Source organism: Spermophilus citellus, assembly GCF_964194105.1.
Source record: "Spermophilus citellus genome assembly, chromosome: 1".
NCBI lineage: Eukaryota > Metazoa > Chordata > Mammalia > Rodentia > Sciuridae > Spermophilus > Spermophilus citellus.
Genome location: NC_138182.1, coordinates 118,600,726 through 118,615,361, shown reverse-complemented (window position 1 = coordinate 118,615,361; position 14,636 = coordinate 118,600,726). Strand labels below are relative to the sequence as shown.

Below are 14,636 nucleotides of genomic sequence, written 5' to 3'. Positions count from 1 at the left end.
AATTTTTTGGATATTGATGAACCCTTCTTTTATTTATTTATCTATATGTGGTGCTGAGAATCAAACCCAGTGCCTCACACATGCTAAGCAAAGGCTCTACCACTGAGCTACAACCCCACCATCAAGGTTTAACACCTTGTTTACATTCATAGAGCTGCTCTCCAGCATGAGCCTGTTCATGCACATGAAGACAAGTGGAAGGACTAACGGTTTTACCTCAATGTTTACATACCCAGGTAACATTCTTTCCAGTATGAGTATTTTCTTGGGAGTGAAGTTCACCAGTTGAAGCAAAGGCTTTCCACATTGTTTACATTCATAAGGCTTCTTTCCTGTATGATTTTGTTCATGTGAGCAAAAGTAATCAAGGAAAAGCTTTCCCACAGTGTTCACACTAATAATTTTCTCCAGAGTGATTCTGATTAAGCCTTTTAAGGCTAGACAAAGTAGTGAAGACTTTTCAACATTGTTTACATTTATAGGGCTTCTCTCTACCATGAATTTCTTCATGTGTGTGAAATAGAATGGACCGAGTGATGGCTTTGACTCACTGCTTAGTCATAGGGCTTCCCTCCCATATGGGTTTGTTCATGTGAGTAAAGGCTAGAGGACTGTGTGAAGGTTTTGCCACACTGCTTACACTTATAGGGCTTCTTTCCAGTATGAATTCCTTTATGTATTTGCAAGAAAGAGAATACAGTGAAGGTTTCCCACATTCTTTGCATCCATAGGGCATCTCTCCAGTATGAATTTATGTGTGTATTCAAAGGTTAAACAAACTAGTGAAGGCTTTAAAACATTTTGTATATCCACAAGGTTCTATTCAGTATTAGTTTGATTATGTGTTTGAAGGTAAGAGAAGGGAGTGAAGGCTTTTCCACATTCTTTGCATTCATAGGGCTTCTCCCCAGTATGAGTTCTTTCATGTGAGTGAAGACTAGAGGACTGATTGAAGGCTTTGCCACACTGCTTACATTCATAGGGCTTCTCCCTAGTATGAATCTGTTTTATGTTTTCGAAGGTAAGCTAATACAGTGAAGGCTTTTCCACATTCTTTGCATTTACAGGGCTTCTCTCCATTATGAGTTTGTTCATGTGAGCAAAGAGTAGAAGAATGAGTGAAGGCTTTGCCACATTGTTGACATTCATAGGGCTTCTCTCCAGTATGAGTTCGTTCATGTGAGTGAAGGCTAGAGGCCTGAGTGAGGGCTTTGCCACACTGTTTACATTCATATGGCTTCTCTGCAATATGAGTTTCTTCATGAACCTGAAGTTCAGAGGAACAAGTGAAGACTTTACCACATTGTTTCATTCATAGGGCTTCTCTCCAGCATGAGTTCGTTCATGTGAGTGAAGGTAAGATGACCGAGTAAAGGCTTTACCACACTGTTGACATTCATAGGGCCTCTCTCCAGTATGAATTCGTTCATGTGAGCGAAGGCTAGAGGAATAATTGAAGGCTTTGCCACACTGCTTACATTCATAGGGCTTCTCTCCATTATGAATTCTTTCATGTGAGCGAAGGCTAGAGGAATAAATGAAGCCTTTGCCACACCGCTTACATTCATAAGCCTTCTCTCCATTATGAGCTCTTTCATGTAAGCGAAAGCTAGAGGAATGTCTGAAGGCTTTGCCACATTGCTTACATTCATAGGGCTTCTCTCCAGTATGAATTCGTTCATGTGAGTGAAGGTAAGATAACCGAGTGAAGGCTTTACCACATTGTTGACATTCATAGGGCTTCGTATGAGTTCGTTCATGTGAATGAAGGCTAGAGGAATGAATGAAGAGTTTGCCACACTGCTCACATTCATAGGGCTTCTCTCCATTATGAGCTCTTTCATGTGAGTAAAAGGTAGAGAAATGAGTGAAGGTTTTGCCACACTGCTTACATTCATAGGGCTTTTCTCCAGTATGAGTTCGTTCATGTGCATGAAGATAAGATAACCGAGTGAAGGCTTTACCACATTGCTGACATTCATGGGGCTTCTCTCCAGTATGAGTTCTTTCATGTGAGCGAAGGGCAGAGGATCGAATGAAGGCTTTGCCACACTGCTTACATTCATAGGGCTTCTCTCCTGTATGAATTCGTTCATGTATTTGAAGGCCAGTGGAAGAAATAAAGGCTTTCCCACATTGTTTACATTCATAAGGCTTCTCTCCAGTATGAGTTCTTCCATGTATTTGAAGGTTACCAGATGTAGCGAAGGCTTTCCCACACTGTTTACATTCATAGGGCTTCTCTCCAGTATGTGTTTTTTCATGTGAGTGAAGGTGAGAAATCCGAGCATAAGCCTTGCCACACTGCTTACATTCATACGGCTTTTCTCCTGTGTGAGTTCGTTCATGTATTTGAAGTTCAGAGTAACATGTGCAGACTTTACCACATTCTTTACATTCATAGCACTTTTCCCCAGTGTGAATTCTTTCATGCTTACGAAGTTTACTGGATGAAGGAAAGGCTTTACCACACTGTTTACATTCATAGGGCTTCTCTCCAGTATGAGTTCGTTTATGTATTCGAAGGTAGGAAAATTTAATGAAGGCTTTACCACATTCTTTACATTCATGGCGCTTCTTACTTGTATGAGTTCGTTTATGTTTTTGAAGAGAATATGAATGAGTGAAGGCTTTCCCACACTGTTTACATCTGTAAGTCGTCTCTCCAGGAGGAGTTTGCTCATGCCTTTGAAGTTTATTTGAAATAGTAATGGCGCCTCCACATTGCTTACATCCAGGTGGCTGCTCTCCAGTATGAGATGGTTGATATTTTTGAAAACACCTGGAACAACTGAACTCTCTTCCACATGTCAGACCTCCACTAGGTCCATTTACAGTGTGCTCTGACACCTGGCATTGAACACTTGTGAGAGAAATGGAGGATTTTCTCTTCTCTTTACATTCATATAGCTTTCCGCCACACTCCTCCTTCTCATATGGTTTGTTTGCAGAGTGAGATATGATGGGCCTATTAAGGAAATGTGACATGTGAAAACCTGTCCACAAATATTGTTTTCACATGAACTGACTAGCAGGAATGTTTTTTTAAGACTAAGGTGTGGAATCTCCCTGAGGTTTTTCCACACTGAGTACCTTTTCAAATTTTTCCAGAGCCTACCATATGACTTCTGTAAAAACATAATAATAATAATTACAAGTACGATTTATGGTTGGATCATTAATACTTTTACATTTATTAATAGGCTTTGGACTTATACTATTACCAATATCATGGAAAGTACTGGTTTTTTGTCATATCTATACTGTATGCTCTTTGAAAATCAATGTAACAATTACTTTGTAAACTGCTTCTCCACAGCTACTACTAAAGCAGTGCTATCATAAATGAAGCTTGTTAACACTGTCAAAAATTCAATAGTTTTTGAAAACAGTAAACAACTATCTTACGTTAAAGTCCATATTTGGTGAAAAAAGAATAAGTATAATTCATCTCATGCTTGTTTCTGTTGTTTATTCGTGGAACTATAGGATGTGCTAGAATTCCCTCAAGGCACTTGGTTTCCTCATATGAGTACAAATTACCTTACATCTCTCTTGGTATTTGTGTTCTGATATTCCATGTTCTGGTCCTCCCATGTGTCTCCTGAAATGTAGTCCCAGAAAAGTCATTATGCATCATCATGATTTCAGAATGCATTATGGGATTTACAATTTGGACAACTATACTGCACCCATTAAAAAGATGGTAAAGGCGGGGAGGAGACAGGATTATGGTATTTATGTTGCAGAGTGCAATGACATTAGGCCCAAATTATTCCTTAAAGTACTCCCTTTCTCACACTCCAAATTCATGAGGGGGAAAAAAAAACTTCCAGGTGCTCTGTCTTTGATTATGTAATGAAACGTCATCCTTACCTATAGAAGCCAGGTTTCTAAGGACTTCCCGCATCACATCTCTGTAGAGATTCTTCTGGGAAGGTTCCAGCAAAGCCCACTCTTCCTGGGTGAAGTTCATAGCCACATCCTCAAAGGCCACTGAGGTCTAAAATGTCCCACAAAAGTATAGGGTATACCAGGAGAGATTGACAGCATGAGAGTTCTATTCTCTACATGTGAGAATAGATGACTCTACATGATTCTGTGATCTCCAAATATTCAGTGTCTGATTTGGTTGTTAAACTTGTACTCTGTCTGCACTCACTTCCCCAAAAGGGGATTCCAATATAATAATGAACTATCAGGAAAGCATCAGCAGAGAAAAAAAAAAATACCCTTCTCAACTTTAATCAAGAAAGTAAGGTATGCTCTCAGGTCACCCCTGAGATCTTCTCAGGGTGAATGACTAATACATGGAATGACGAAGCCCTACGACCTCATGTGCAGAGGAGAGCTAATATTAGTCTTTCTGTCAACACCTATCCTGAGAAATACCTATTGACAAAGTTGTAGTTTAGCTGGTAGAAGGTGGTACAGATTTGGATAGGATCTCACCAAACTATGCATTTAAACTGAGTCACAGTGCTTGACAGTGTAGGTAAGCAACACAGGATGTGCTGAATGATAATGTTTACTTCAGAAATCATGTTATTTTTGTCCCACTCATACAATAGAACTTCCAGGATCAATGAATCCCAACACCTCAAAAGAAAAAAAAAAAAAACAAGAATTGTAGAAAACATCTGCGTGTCATGCATCTGGAGAAGTGTTGATACCTAGAAAGAATGAAGAAGCAGCAGCTGACAAAAAGCAAACCCAATTTTGTGACATTAACACGCACATACATGGAAATGAATAAAACACCCTAAAAAGCCATGGGGATCTACAAAAAGTGAGGCTATACTGAAGAACAAAACCAGGTCTCCATGCTCTCACCATTTCTAGAAATCACACCAAGAGGGGGGCTCCCAGGGAAGCCAGGAACAAAATCACACCATTCCAGACCTCAGGGCAGACTCTCACAGCACCAGACACTGAGGCAAAATCAAGAACTCCACCACAAAGATAGAGGTAGGAACAGGTAACACATTTGCCTTGTATTTCTGGCTTCCTGCTCTCTACAGTCTCTACTACAAGTGGACAAGGACATCTGACAGGGTTTCTTCACTGCTGAACCTACCAGAAAGCCTGCGACATGCGGGGAGATCAATACCTGAGAAGTCCCAGGATTTTAGCACACAGAGGCCTCACACAAACCTCCTCACAGGCCCACAGCCACTCAACTGTCACAGGCTGAAGTGATCAACCCTATCTCATGTGTCAGAGCAGTGGCTCCTGGACCTCAAGCCATTTCGCAAAGTTGAGGAAACCCAAATGAGTTCACAACATAGGTCCACACAAAATCCTGCCCTGCAAAGTTCAGAGTACCAGCACTCATGATTTTCAAAGCCTGGAAGCACCCAAGAGGAAGATGTGTTCCCAAGGTCAGGGGTGAAAATATTAGTAAACAAAACTCAATAAAAATCAATTAATATTCAAAAATCAGCTTTGCCCTTATAAAATTCTGAAATGCAATTCTTAAAAATTCATTTATAATGACACTCCAAGAATAAATATAGAAGAATAAATATTATAATAATAATATATGCTACATACATACACAATAGAAACTATAAAACTTATTTTCTAAACTGTAACACTTCTTGGAAGAAGCTCAAAATCCAAATAAATGAGAAACTATTTCATGCTCATGGAACAAAGGTTTAACATTATTAAGGTGGTAATACTCCCAAAGAATCTACCAATTATATTTAAACCCATCAGAATCCTGGGTGATGATTCCTTTATAGAAATGCAAAACATCATTCAACATTACAAGGGACCCCAAATACCACAGGACTTTGAAAAAGAGCATTTTGACTAGCAATGAAATTAGTACAAAACCTGCTTCAAGTCAACAGTCACCAAAGGTGGCACTAATGGTACCTGTAACACATCATAGATGAGAAATGACAGCACCTCCAGGGAGCAGAAGGTCAGCCAAATAGCAGTGGAGCTGCTCCACACAGAAACACAGAAAAAGAAGCAGAACAAAGGTGACCCTGGAATAGCCTCAAATTTCACATAACTTCATGATGCACCTCAGCCCTTACTGCAAACTCTGGGACTCAGCACCACTCTGCAGGGAGCAGCCTGAGCGCCCTGTGCAACATCAACATGCTACAGTGATAAAGTCACACCACCGGTCCCCGTATCCAAGGCCAGACCAGGACGTCACCAAGAGAAAAAAGAATAAAGAAAATGAGGTACACATACACAGTGGAATTTTGCTCAGTCATAAAGAATGAAAGTATGTCATCAGGATGAAAATGGGTAGAACTGGAAGACAACATGCTAAGTGAAATAAATGAGAGCCAGACCTCAGATGCTGAATGTTTTCTTTCCCATATGTGAAAGCTAGAGGAAAATCAGGACAAAAAGTGGGGTAGGCAGGATCCCGTGAAAACAGAACAGAGATCAGTACAGAAGAGGACGGAGATTGAGAATTAGGGAGGAAGGAAAAGAAAAGAGAGAACACTGGAATGAAGTTGGACAAATTATGCTATGTGCATAGATGACATATCATAATGAATTTCACCATTATGTTTATCTATAAAGCATTAATTAAAAAAGAAAACTATAGATAAACAGTAGGAAGTCTAGTAGAGTAGCAGTAAGGAAACAGAAAGAGAGTAGGAGAGAGAAAAGGGAGTTACTGGGGACTGAAGTAGAGGAACTTACACCCTATGCTTGCATACTATATAAAAAATAAAAACCCAACATTAGCCAGGCAAGGAGGTACACACCTGTAATACTAGCAACCCATGAGCCAGAGGCAGGGGAGGCCAGCTTCAGCAATGTAGCAAGGCCCTAAACAAGTTAGAGACAGTCTAAAAATAAAAATAAATAAATAAAAAGAGCTGGGGATGTGGCTTAGCGGTAAAGTGCCACTGAGTTCAATTCCTGACAGCAAAAAGATACATAAATAAAACAAACTCTAATATTATGTATAACCAATATAGTAATACAAGTGGAAAGAAAAAAAAAAGGGGGGTGCAATTTGAGAAAATCTGGGAAGCACTGCCCTGGGTTTTATACTCAGTACCACAAAAGAAATAATCAAACAAAAAACATAGCCTATTTTTTTTCTTAAAGCCCTAAAACATTTCCAATAAAAACAATGATCAAATGGAAAAGATTAAAAACAAAAAACAAAAAAAAAACTTTTTTTTTACCTTGCTCACCTCTGAATAAATATATTTCACATTTAAGGAAACCTCGGTCTGCAATAAGTGAGCAGATCATTTTAAAGTGATAAACACAGAAAGGGCTGGAGATAAGGGAGCAGATGTGTAAGGATCAAGGGGCTGGTAAGGTCCCTGCCAGCCAGACATCATCCCACCTGGTCCTGTTCAAAGAAACACTCCATGATCACCCTCCCAGGAGACCTGGACCATGACTCCAGTCTAGGAGGCTTTTCAGGTTTGCACAACACTGCATGGGGTGGATGATCCTTATGCTCTGGGAGAGTTTTCTCCTTCACAACTGTGAGAAAATGCAAGGGCAGGAATCACTGCTGACCTGGACCCTCAGCACCAGCATCCACAGGCTCACTGTCCACCTGTCTCCAAGGAATGGGAACAGGGCTTGGGGGATACAGTGTCCCTAGGAGGCAGCTGTCTAGATGAGGCCTATTCCAGGACATTCCTCAGCCCAAGGGCCTCCAGCTGCTCCCCTCACAAGCTGAATGACACACCTCATAATGTCCTCTAGAAGGAGCTGACCCAGGGCCTAAAATTGCCTGCTTCCTGTAGGACACAGGGCGCCTAAAGGACTTGAGGCAGCCCCAGGCAGGACAATACAGTGGCTGAAAACATGGGACCCTGTGAGGGGTACAAAGAAAACCTCTCCACAATTTGATAAGGTATCAATTCCTGGGGAAGGAAAAAAAAAAGAGAGAGATAGAGAGAGACACAAGTTCTCTTAACAGTGAAGTTCCAGGTGACTGTTCTCTCCTTTCATCATATGGGAAATTCACAAAAAGAAATGAAAATGCTGTGAACTTGGAAGGGGAGTGAGATCTGTAAATATGAGAAAAGGACAGGAATATTAAGAATGTACCAAAAGCCCTGGTAGGGCATAGGAGGGGGAAAGGAGGGTGACTCCTTGAGAAGAAGAAACAGATCCCTCAGACCAGCATCTTCTACCCAGGAGCCCCACACCTGAGGCAGGATCCCCTGAGCCCCGCTGCCTTCACTTCACACTGAGAACCTAGGGCTGGGGTCCAGCTGGGCAGAGAGGGATCTGCCAAAGTGGCTACAGACCAGGCAGCACACTGGGAACCCACCTGCACCAGCCCACACCATGGCCATCAAGGGCTGAGCTGAAGCAGCATCTGACTCAGATACTCTTGGGTGACTATAGAGATGACAATGGGAGGCCAGAGGCCAGCCACAGCTGGTTCATCACTTGTAACAAGCCTACCTCCCACCTGACCAGACCTGCCCCGCACACTCACCATTTTCCGTCTTCTGGGGAGACCTGACATCCTTTCTGTGGACCTCATAGCACCTGCAGGTCACAGGGAGACAAATGTGAGCCAGAGCCACTTAGGCCTCACACAGCAAAGAAGACACAGTCCTGAAGATGGATTCTGAGCTCCACAGGGTGAGAGATACCGGCCTCTGAGGCTGTGGAAGGCCACCCCCTCCCACCAGCTGACTGCTAACTGCCAGGGCTCCACAAGACCCCTCTCTCACCCCAGCCCAAATATGCACACTCTGGGACCCTGACTGACAGGAGATGCATCACGCTCCTGAGTTCGTAGGCCAGGAAGGCAAGGTATTGGCAAAAGCCCTTTCCAGGCAGGACTTCCTCCCTGCAAGGGGACCTGCTCCACCAGGGGGACATTTCCACTCATGCAGAGCTGAGCCTGGCTTTCCAAAGGAGGCTCTGTTGGCTAGGAAGCTCTTCTGAGCACAGAGTCCCAGGCATATGTGAGGAATTACAGCCTTGGTTCCAAGGCAGCCTACCCTGACCTCAGAGAAGGTGTGTGCCGCCTGGTTAGGCCTGACTGGGAAGGAGGGAGCCAGGCATAAATCACTTGGGAAGAGGCCGGGGCTTCATGGGCAAGGCCTGCTCATACTTTTACTCTGTCAACTAATTTTCAGACAGAAAAATATAGAGACAATCAGGAAGTACAAGTATTAAGTGCATGAAAAACTAATTACATGACAATAATAAAAAAAAAAGAAAGAAAAAACTCAGTGAAAGCAAAAGAAAACACTTGAACCAGCTCAGGTGAGGAGCCTGCCTCACTCACAGTTCAGAATGAACACCCACACACAGTGGGATAAACACATTCCCATGTTGGCAGCCACTCTGACTGCTCAAATTTGGCCCAAGGGGACTCATTCCCTGTGTCCAGGAGGGGACACCTAAGGATTTATCTCTTGAAATGCACCATGCCCCCTGTCTAGTAGGTTTTCTTTATAAGATAAATTCAAAAGAAGAGAGTGATACACTCACATTTATTAAAAAGGGGTTTCCTCCATCAAACTGCAATAGGGTGCAAGAAGGCTACCCTACCTCAGGGCAGATGTCTGCAGTGTTTACAAGAAAAAAAGAAATTCAAGTGCAGAGAATAATAAAAGTAAAAGATATAACCTCAAAAATAAATTCAAAATGAGAAAATGACTGAAAACCATTTCAAAGAACATGGATATAAACAGAAATTTGCTCATGCTAATGGTATTCAGTGAAAAGCAATACACAGCCACATAAAGTATAAAAGGATAGACAGGTAAGAGGGTAAACACACAAGGATGAACAGTGAGAGAGCTGCTCCACATACTGCAGTGCAGTTTATCCATAATCAATAACCTGAGAATTTCCCTGTGTGTACAAAATTATAAAGGGTGCACACTTGGGGACCAAATTTAAAAATAGAATGAAATTGTCAAAAACATAAAAATGAAACTGGAAACAAGTGAGGTTCCTGAAGCAGAAACAGGGAAGGAAATTGGGAGACCCAAAGACTCAGACAGCACAGGAGTCTAACCAACTAAGGCAGAGAAACTACACATTGTACATTATAGAACTCCAGTGATAGAGCACTAATGGTAACATTAAGGTACTAAAAACTCAATAAGACAGAACTAAGAAAAATTCTGCTTCCTCACAGCTGGTTAAACTAGAAGGAATGACAGAATTAGCACTGCACTCACCTCCAGGCAGAGGTTGGAGAGAGCAGGGAGAAAGGCAGCCTGCCCAGAGCCAACCCATCCCTATTTGGACAGGAATATATGGGTATATAGCTTCTTACTAAACTGAGCATTGAAAAATTATTTCAAAAACTCTGTTCTTTGTTACATCGAATTACTGTATCCAAATACATGTTAATCCATAATATAAAAATCTTCCATTAATGAAGGAATGAAATTCTTGGGCGGGTGAGGTGTTATATGCCTGTTATCCCACTGGCTTGTGATCCGGAGGCAGAAGGATCATGAGATCAAAGCCAGGCTCACAACAGGGAGGCATAAGAAATGCAGTGAGACAATGGCTATTTAAAAAAGAAAAAAAAAATTACACAAAAAGGGCCAGGGATGAGGCTCATTGGTTGAGTGCCCGAGTTCAATCCCCACTACCAAAGGAAAAAAAGAAAGAAAGAAAAATGAACTTGCTACATTCTTGGGACAAACTAGAATTGTACAGCAGCAAGACTTGATAAAGAAAGCAACAGAAACCAGCTCAGGAAAGCACCCTCTTATCCACAGTTCACCAGGAATCTCCGCTTGGGGACCACTCTCACAGAGGATGCAGCTCATGTGGCTTCTCCTAGGGAATGAGGAAAACATGAGCAGCTGGGACATTTGGTTCTGGAAGGTCACTGTGCTCTCCTCTCCCCAGAGTGGAATGTTCCCTCCTGCAGGACCTCAGTTGTCACTGGCACCCAAGCACCCACCAGGAGGCACATGAAGGTCCTGGCCAGTGAGACCACTTTCCTGAAACCACTTCTGACACCTACAATGTGAGTTTGATGAACACCAATCTGTTCTCCAAAATCACAAGTCACTCAAAAGTTCAATTCTGACACCACCAGTCAACACAAACCCTAGTTCAGGGTCAGCTCCACAATACTGCCCCACTGTAGATGCCAGCTGCAGGGCAGGAGGGCCAGCCACACTGCTGAGAGCCAAGAACTACAAACTGGGACTCCCATCACCCCTCCTCAACTTCACTGATTTGATTTTAGCAAAGCACATCACTTAGGTTCAGTTTAAAGGACTCAACTTAGGATTGGCCAAAATAAAAAGATATGTAAGAAAAAGAAAGTGCCAAAGAGAATTCTGCAAAATAAATCTATGATTCAATAACCCCAACTCTGCATTCTGCTAGAGCAGTTCCTGCACAGAAACCCCTTCCCACTATGACTCAAAAGATGTTCCCTTTTGTTACCCATGGCAGATACACACTGATCCTGAAAATCCCTCCCCTCTTTTTTTCCCCTCATAAGTGATGAGGGAACCAATTTTGTTTTCAGGGATCAGAAAAATACCTGTTAAGCAAAACTGACTCAAATTTCTCTCCTTGAACCAGAACCCTGCACTCCAACCCACTGACAGCAAGAGCCAATATATACTCTTCTTCCTGAGAACAGGATGACTTCTGGTGAAACATTCTCTGACCTGGGATCTGACTCTCCCCTGTCCCTGTGCCCTCCTCTCCAAAATATAAGAGCTCATGATTCGGTGAATCTTTATAATGAACCAATTAGTCTGCCACATGTATTGGGGAAACGTACTCACTTTCTGCAACCACAAAGGAACAAGATCTTTCCTATTTCTTTTCCCAGGTAGCATTTCCAAAGCCAAGTTATAGAATTCTATTTTAAACCCCTCTCCCACCCCTGCTCCCCCAAAAAGAACACATCTGAAAGGAGAAAAAGGTACATAAGAATTTTTAACTAGACAGGTGCAGTAGTGCAGGCCTACAATCCCAGTGACTTCAGAGGACGATACAGAACAAACACCAGTTCAAAACCAGCCTCAGCAAGTTAGCAAAGCCCTCACTAAGTTAGTGAGGTTGAATTTATGTAATAAAGAAACACACTTCTGGACTGGGGATCTATCTCATTTGGTAGAGTGCCTGCCTTGAATGCTCAAACCCATGGATTCAATCCCCAGCGCACACACACATACACACACACACACACACACACACCCAAAAAGAAGAAGAAGAAGAGGGCTGGGGTTGTGGCTCAGTGATAGAGCATTCGCCTAGCATGTGCAAGGCCCTGGGTTCAATCCTCAGCACCACATATAAATAAATGCAATAAAGGTATTGTGTCCAACTACAACTAAAAAACAAATATTAAAAAAAGAAGAAGAAACCAAGTTCTCTACCACACGAATACATTCATATCTGCAGCCACACTGAAACATAGGTTTTCCCTTTTTCTATTCCCAGGTAGCATTCCCAAAGCAAAGCCCTGGAATTATATTTTAAATTAGCAACACCCCCCACCCCGCAAAAAAAGGCATCTGAGAGACTCAGTAAACTCACTCTGGGGAACAAAACCAGTACATAAGAATTTTTAACTAAGGAAATATAAGACCAAGTATTTCTTTTCTGTTTCTAGCCTTCTTTCACCACTAAATTATATCTCTATCTTACTCTTTAGGAATATTTTCTAGTCAGCTCTACTAATAAACTACATTATACAATTAATAAAAAAACTGACACTAAAATACCTGAGCCAGTCTTTCCAAGACAACAAATCCAGGCAGCTGCAGCACCACTGGACACTGACCTGTCAGACTCCAGCTTCAGGTCAGGCCATCTGTCACCAGGCACAACCTCCCACCCGCCTCCTGCTGCTGAGGAGCTTTGTAGGGTTTTGCTCCACCTTGCTAGGGTTAGTTTCCCCTGCTCTTTAGGATAACTGTTCTTCTTTCAAAGCTCTGAATGCATCCAGAGGGCAGGAACCATGTGTGTCATGTTCCCTCAACACCAGCATCTCACTGCCTGACCTGAGTATCTCCAGCTGCTCCCCTGAGAGGCTGCTTCCTATACCTCAGGCTGTCCTCTAGGAGGAGCTGATGCAGAGCTTGAAATTACCTGCACCCTTCAGGGCACAGCACACCTGGGCACCCTGCTGCAGCCCCAGGAAAGGACAGATCGACTGAGGACACAGGACCCTGTGTGGTATTGAAAAAATACCTCTGCCCAAAGACTCTGCACAGGTGTCTGTTCCTGGGCATGATGAAGAGATGCATCAGGACTTTATGAGGACTTTCTAGGTAATTCCTCTGCTTTCCACTCCTGAGAAAACTTTGCCCACGTTAAAAAAAATAATAATAAAATAAAATAAAACGTTTTTTTAGAAGTGCTATTAATGAATAGATGAAAGTATCAAAATTAAAACACCATCTGGTCAGGTGTGGTGGCCCATGCATGCAATTCCAGTGCCTCGGGAGGTGGAGGTAGGAGGATCCTAAGTTCAAAGCCAGCCTCAGCAACCGCAAGGCACTAAGTAACTCAATGAGATCCTGCATCTAAATAAAATACAAAATAGAGCTGGGGTCTGTAGGGGTCTGCTGCCAGCCCTAGGAGCAGCAAAGTCTCAATGGGAAATGGATTTCACACCCAGCTTCCTGCACATTTAGGAGTATGTGCTGTAGGGTGCACAGGTTAATTCTGTGGAGAAAACAGGGACAGACGGGGACCCCAAGGGCCAACTGTCACTGACAGAACACACCTGAGTCCGGATTCCCTGTTACCCTCCCCTGCTCACCGCACATTCTGGGAGCGTCAGGCTGCATGAGCTGCCTAGATAATGACCCAGAGAGGTCGCCAACAGGGAGCGGAGGAGGACAGGGACCTGCTGCCCAGTCCAGCCCTGAAACAGACACCCAGGACGACTAGCCAGAGAAGACTCGGTCACCCTCTGCAGCTGAACTCGGGGACCTGTCACCCAGCCCACCCCGCGGGATCAGGGGGATAAGGTCCAGGGTCAACCGCCAGCAGGGACTCGTAACACACTATGCAGCCGACTTCGTGGACCCGCCATCAAGCATTCCTCACCCCGCGGGATAAGGGACAGGGTCCAGGCCACCCGCATTGGGGACTCCGCCCCACGTTCCGCAGCTCACAGGGACTCGCGTGGCCAAGGCAGGTGCTCACCGGGTCCGGCCAGTACTAGCCGCACATTCATCGTTTTGGGGGGGCTCCAGTGACCCGCCGTCCTTCCTAGGGACGTCCGGTATCCGAGTTCGGCGGGGCCCCAGGATACGCAGAGTCCCTGGGGATCCAGCGAAGTGGCAAAAGCGCAATGGAGGAAGGAGCGAGTTTGCGAGAGCCCGCCCTTCCCCTCCGTCTGCGTACCTGATTGGACAGTTCCTCCCCAGCGCCTAATTGTCCGCCTCACAGGCTTGAGTGACAGCTATTCTAACCAGTCGGTGGCGGAAACAGGCCAGAGTGACAGGCTCTTGGCCCAGCCCTTTTCAGGCAGGGCTTCCTTGGCCAGAGGGTACCTGAGCCTGGCGGGAAACGTTTGTATTCGTCCTGGTGAGGAAGGCAACAACTGAAGAGGACTAACGAATGTCAGCGCTATGTACAAATAACTGTGCTGTTCACGATTGGGAGTAACTTGAGAATTTTATTACGATTTCAAATTGCATGACCTTCCTCACCTA

At 43.6% G+C, this 14,636-nt stretch overlaps 1 protein-coding gene across 2 annotated transcripts in view; it reads right to left on the bottom strand.

The window, feature by feature from the left end:
- The window catches only part of LOC308655642 (uncharacterized protein), a 43,445-nt gene extending 29,138 nt beyond the window's left edge, over nt 1-14,307 (bottom strand). The window contains exons 1-5 of one of the 2 annotated variants that reach the window (XM_081305718.1): nt 14,026-14,307; nt 8,456-8,508; nt 3,877-4,003; nt 3,544-3,604; nt 233-2,968 (exon numbers count right to left, since the gene is read on the bottom strand). In XM_081305718.1, coding sequence (XP_081161844.1) covers nt 1,309-2,968; nt 3,544-3,604; nt 3,877-4,003; nt 8,456-8,508; nt 14,026-14,062 — 1,938 coding nt within the window. In that variant the 5' untranslated portion in view covers nt 14,063-14,307 and the 3' untranslated portion in view covers nt 233-1,308. The remainder of the gene's footprint in view (nt 1-232; nt 2,969-3,543; nt 3,605-3,876; nt 4,004-8,455; nt 8,509-14,025) is intronic. The other variant, XR_014023484.1, reaches the window with a different exon arrangement.
- Nucleotides 14,308-14,636: the final 329 nt, after the last annotated feature.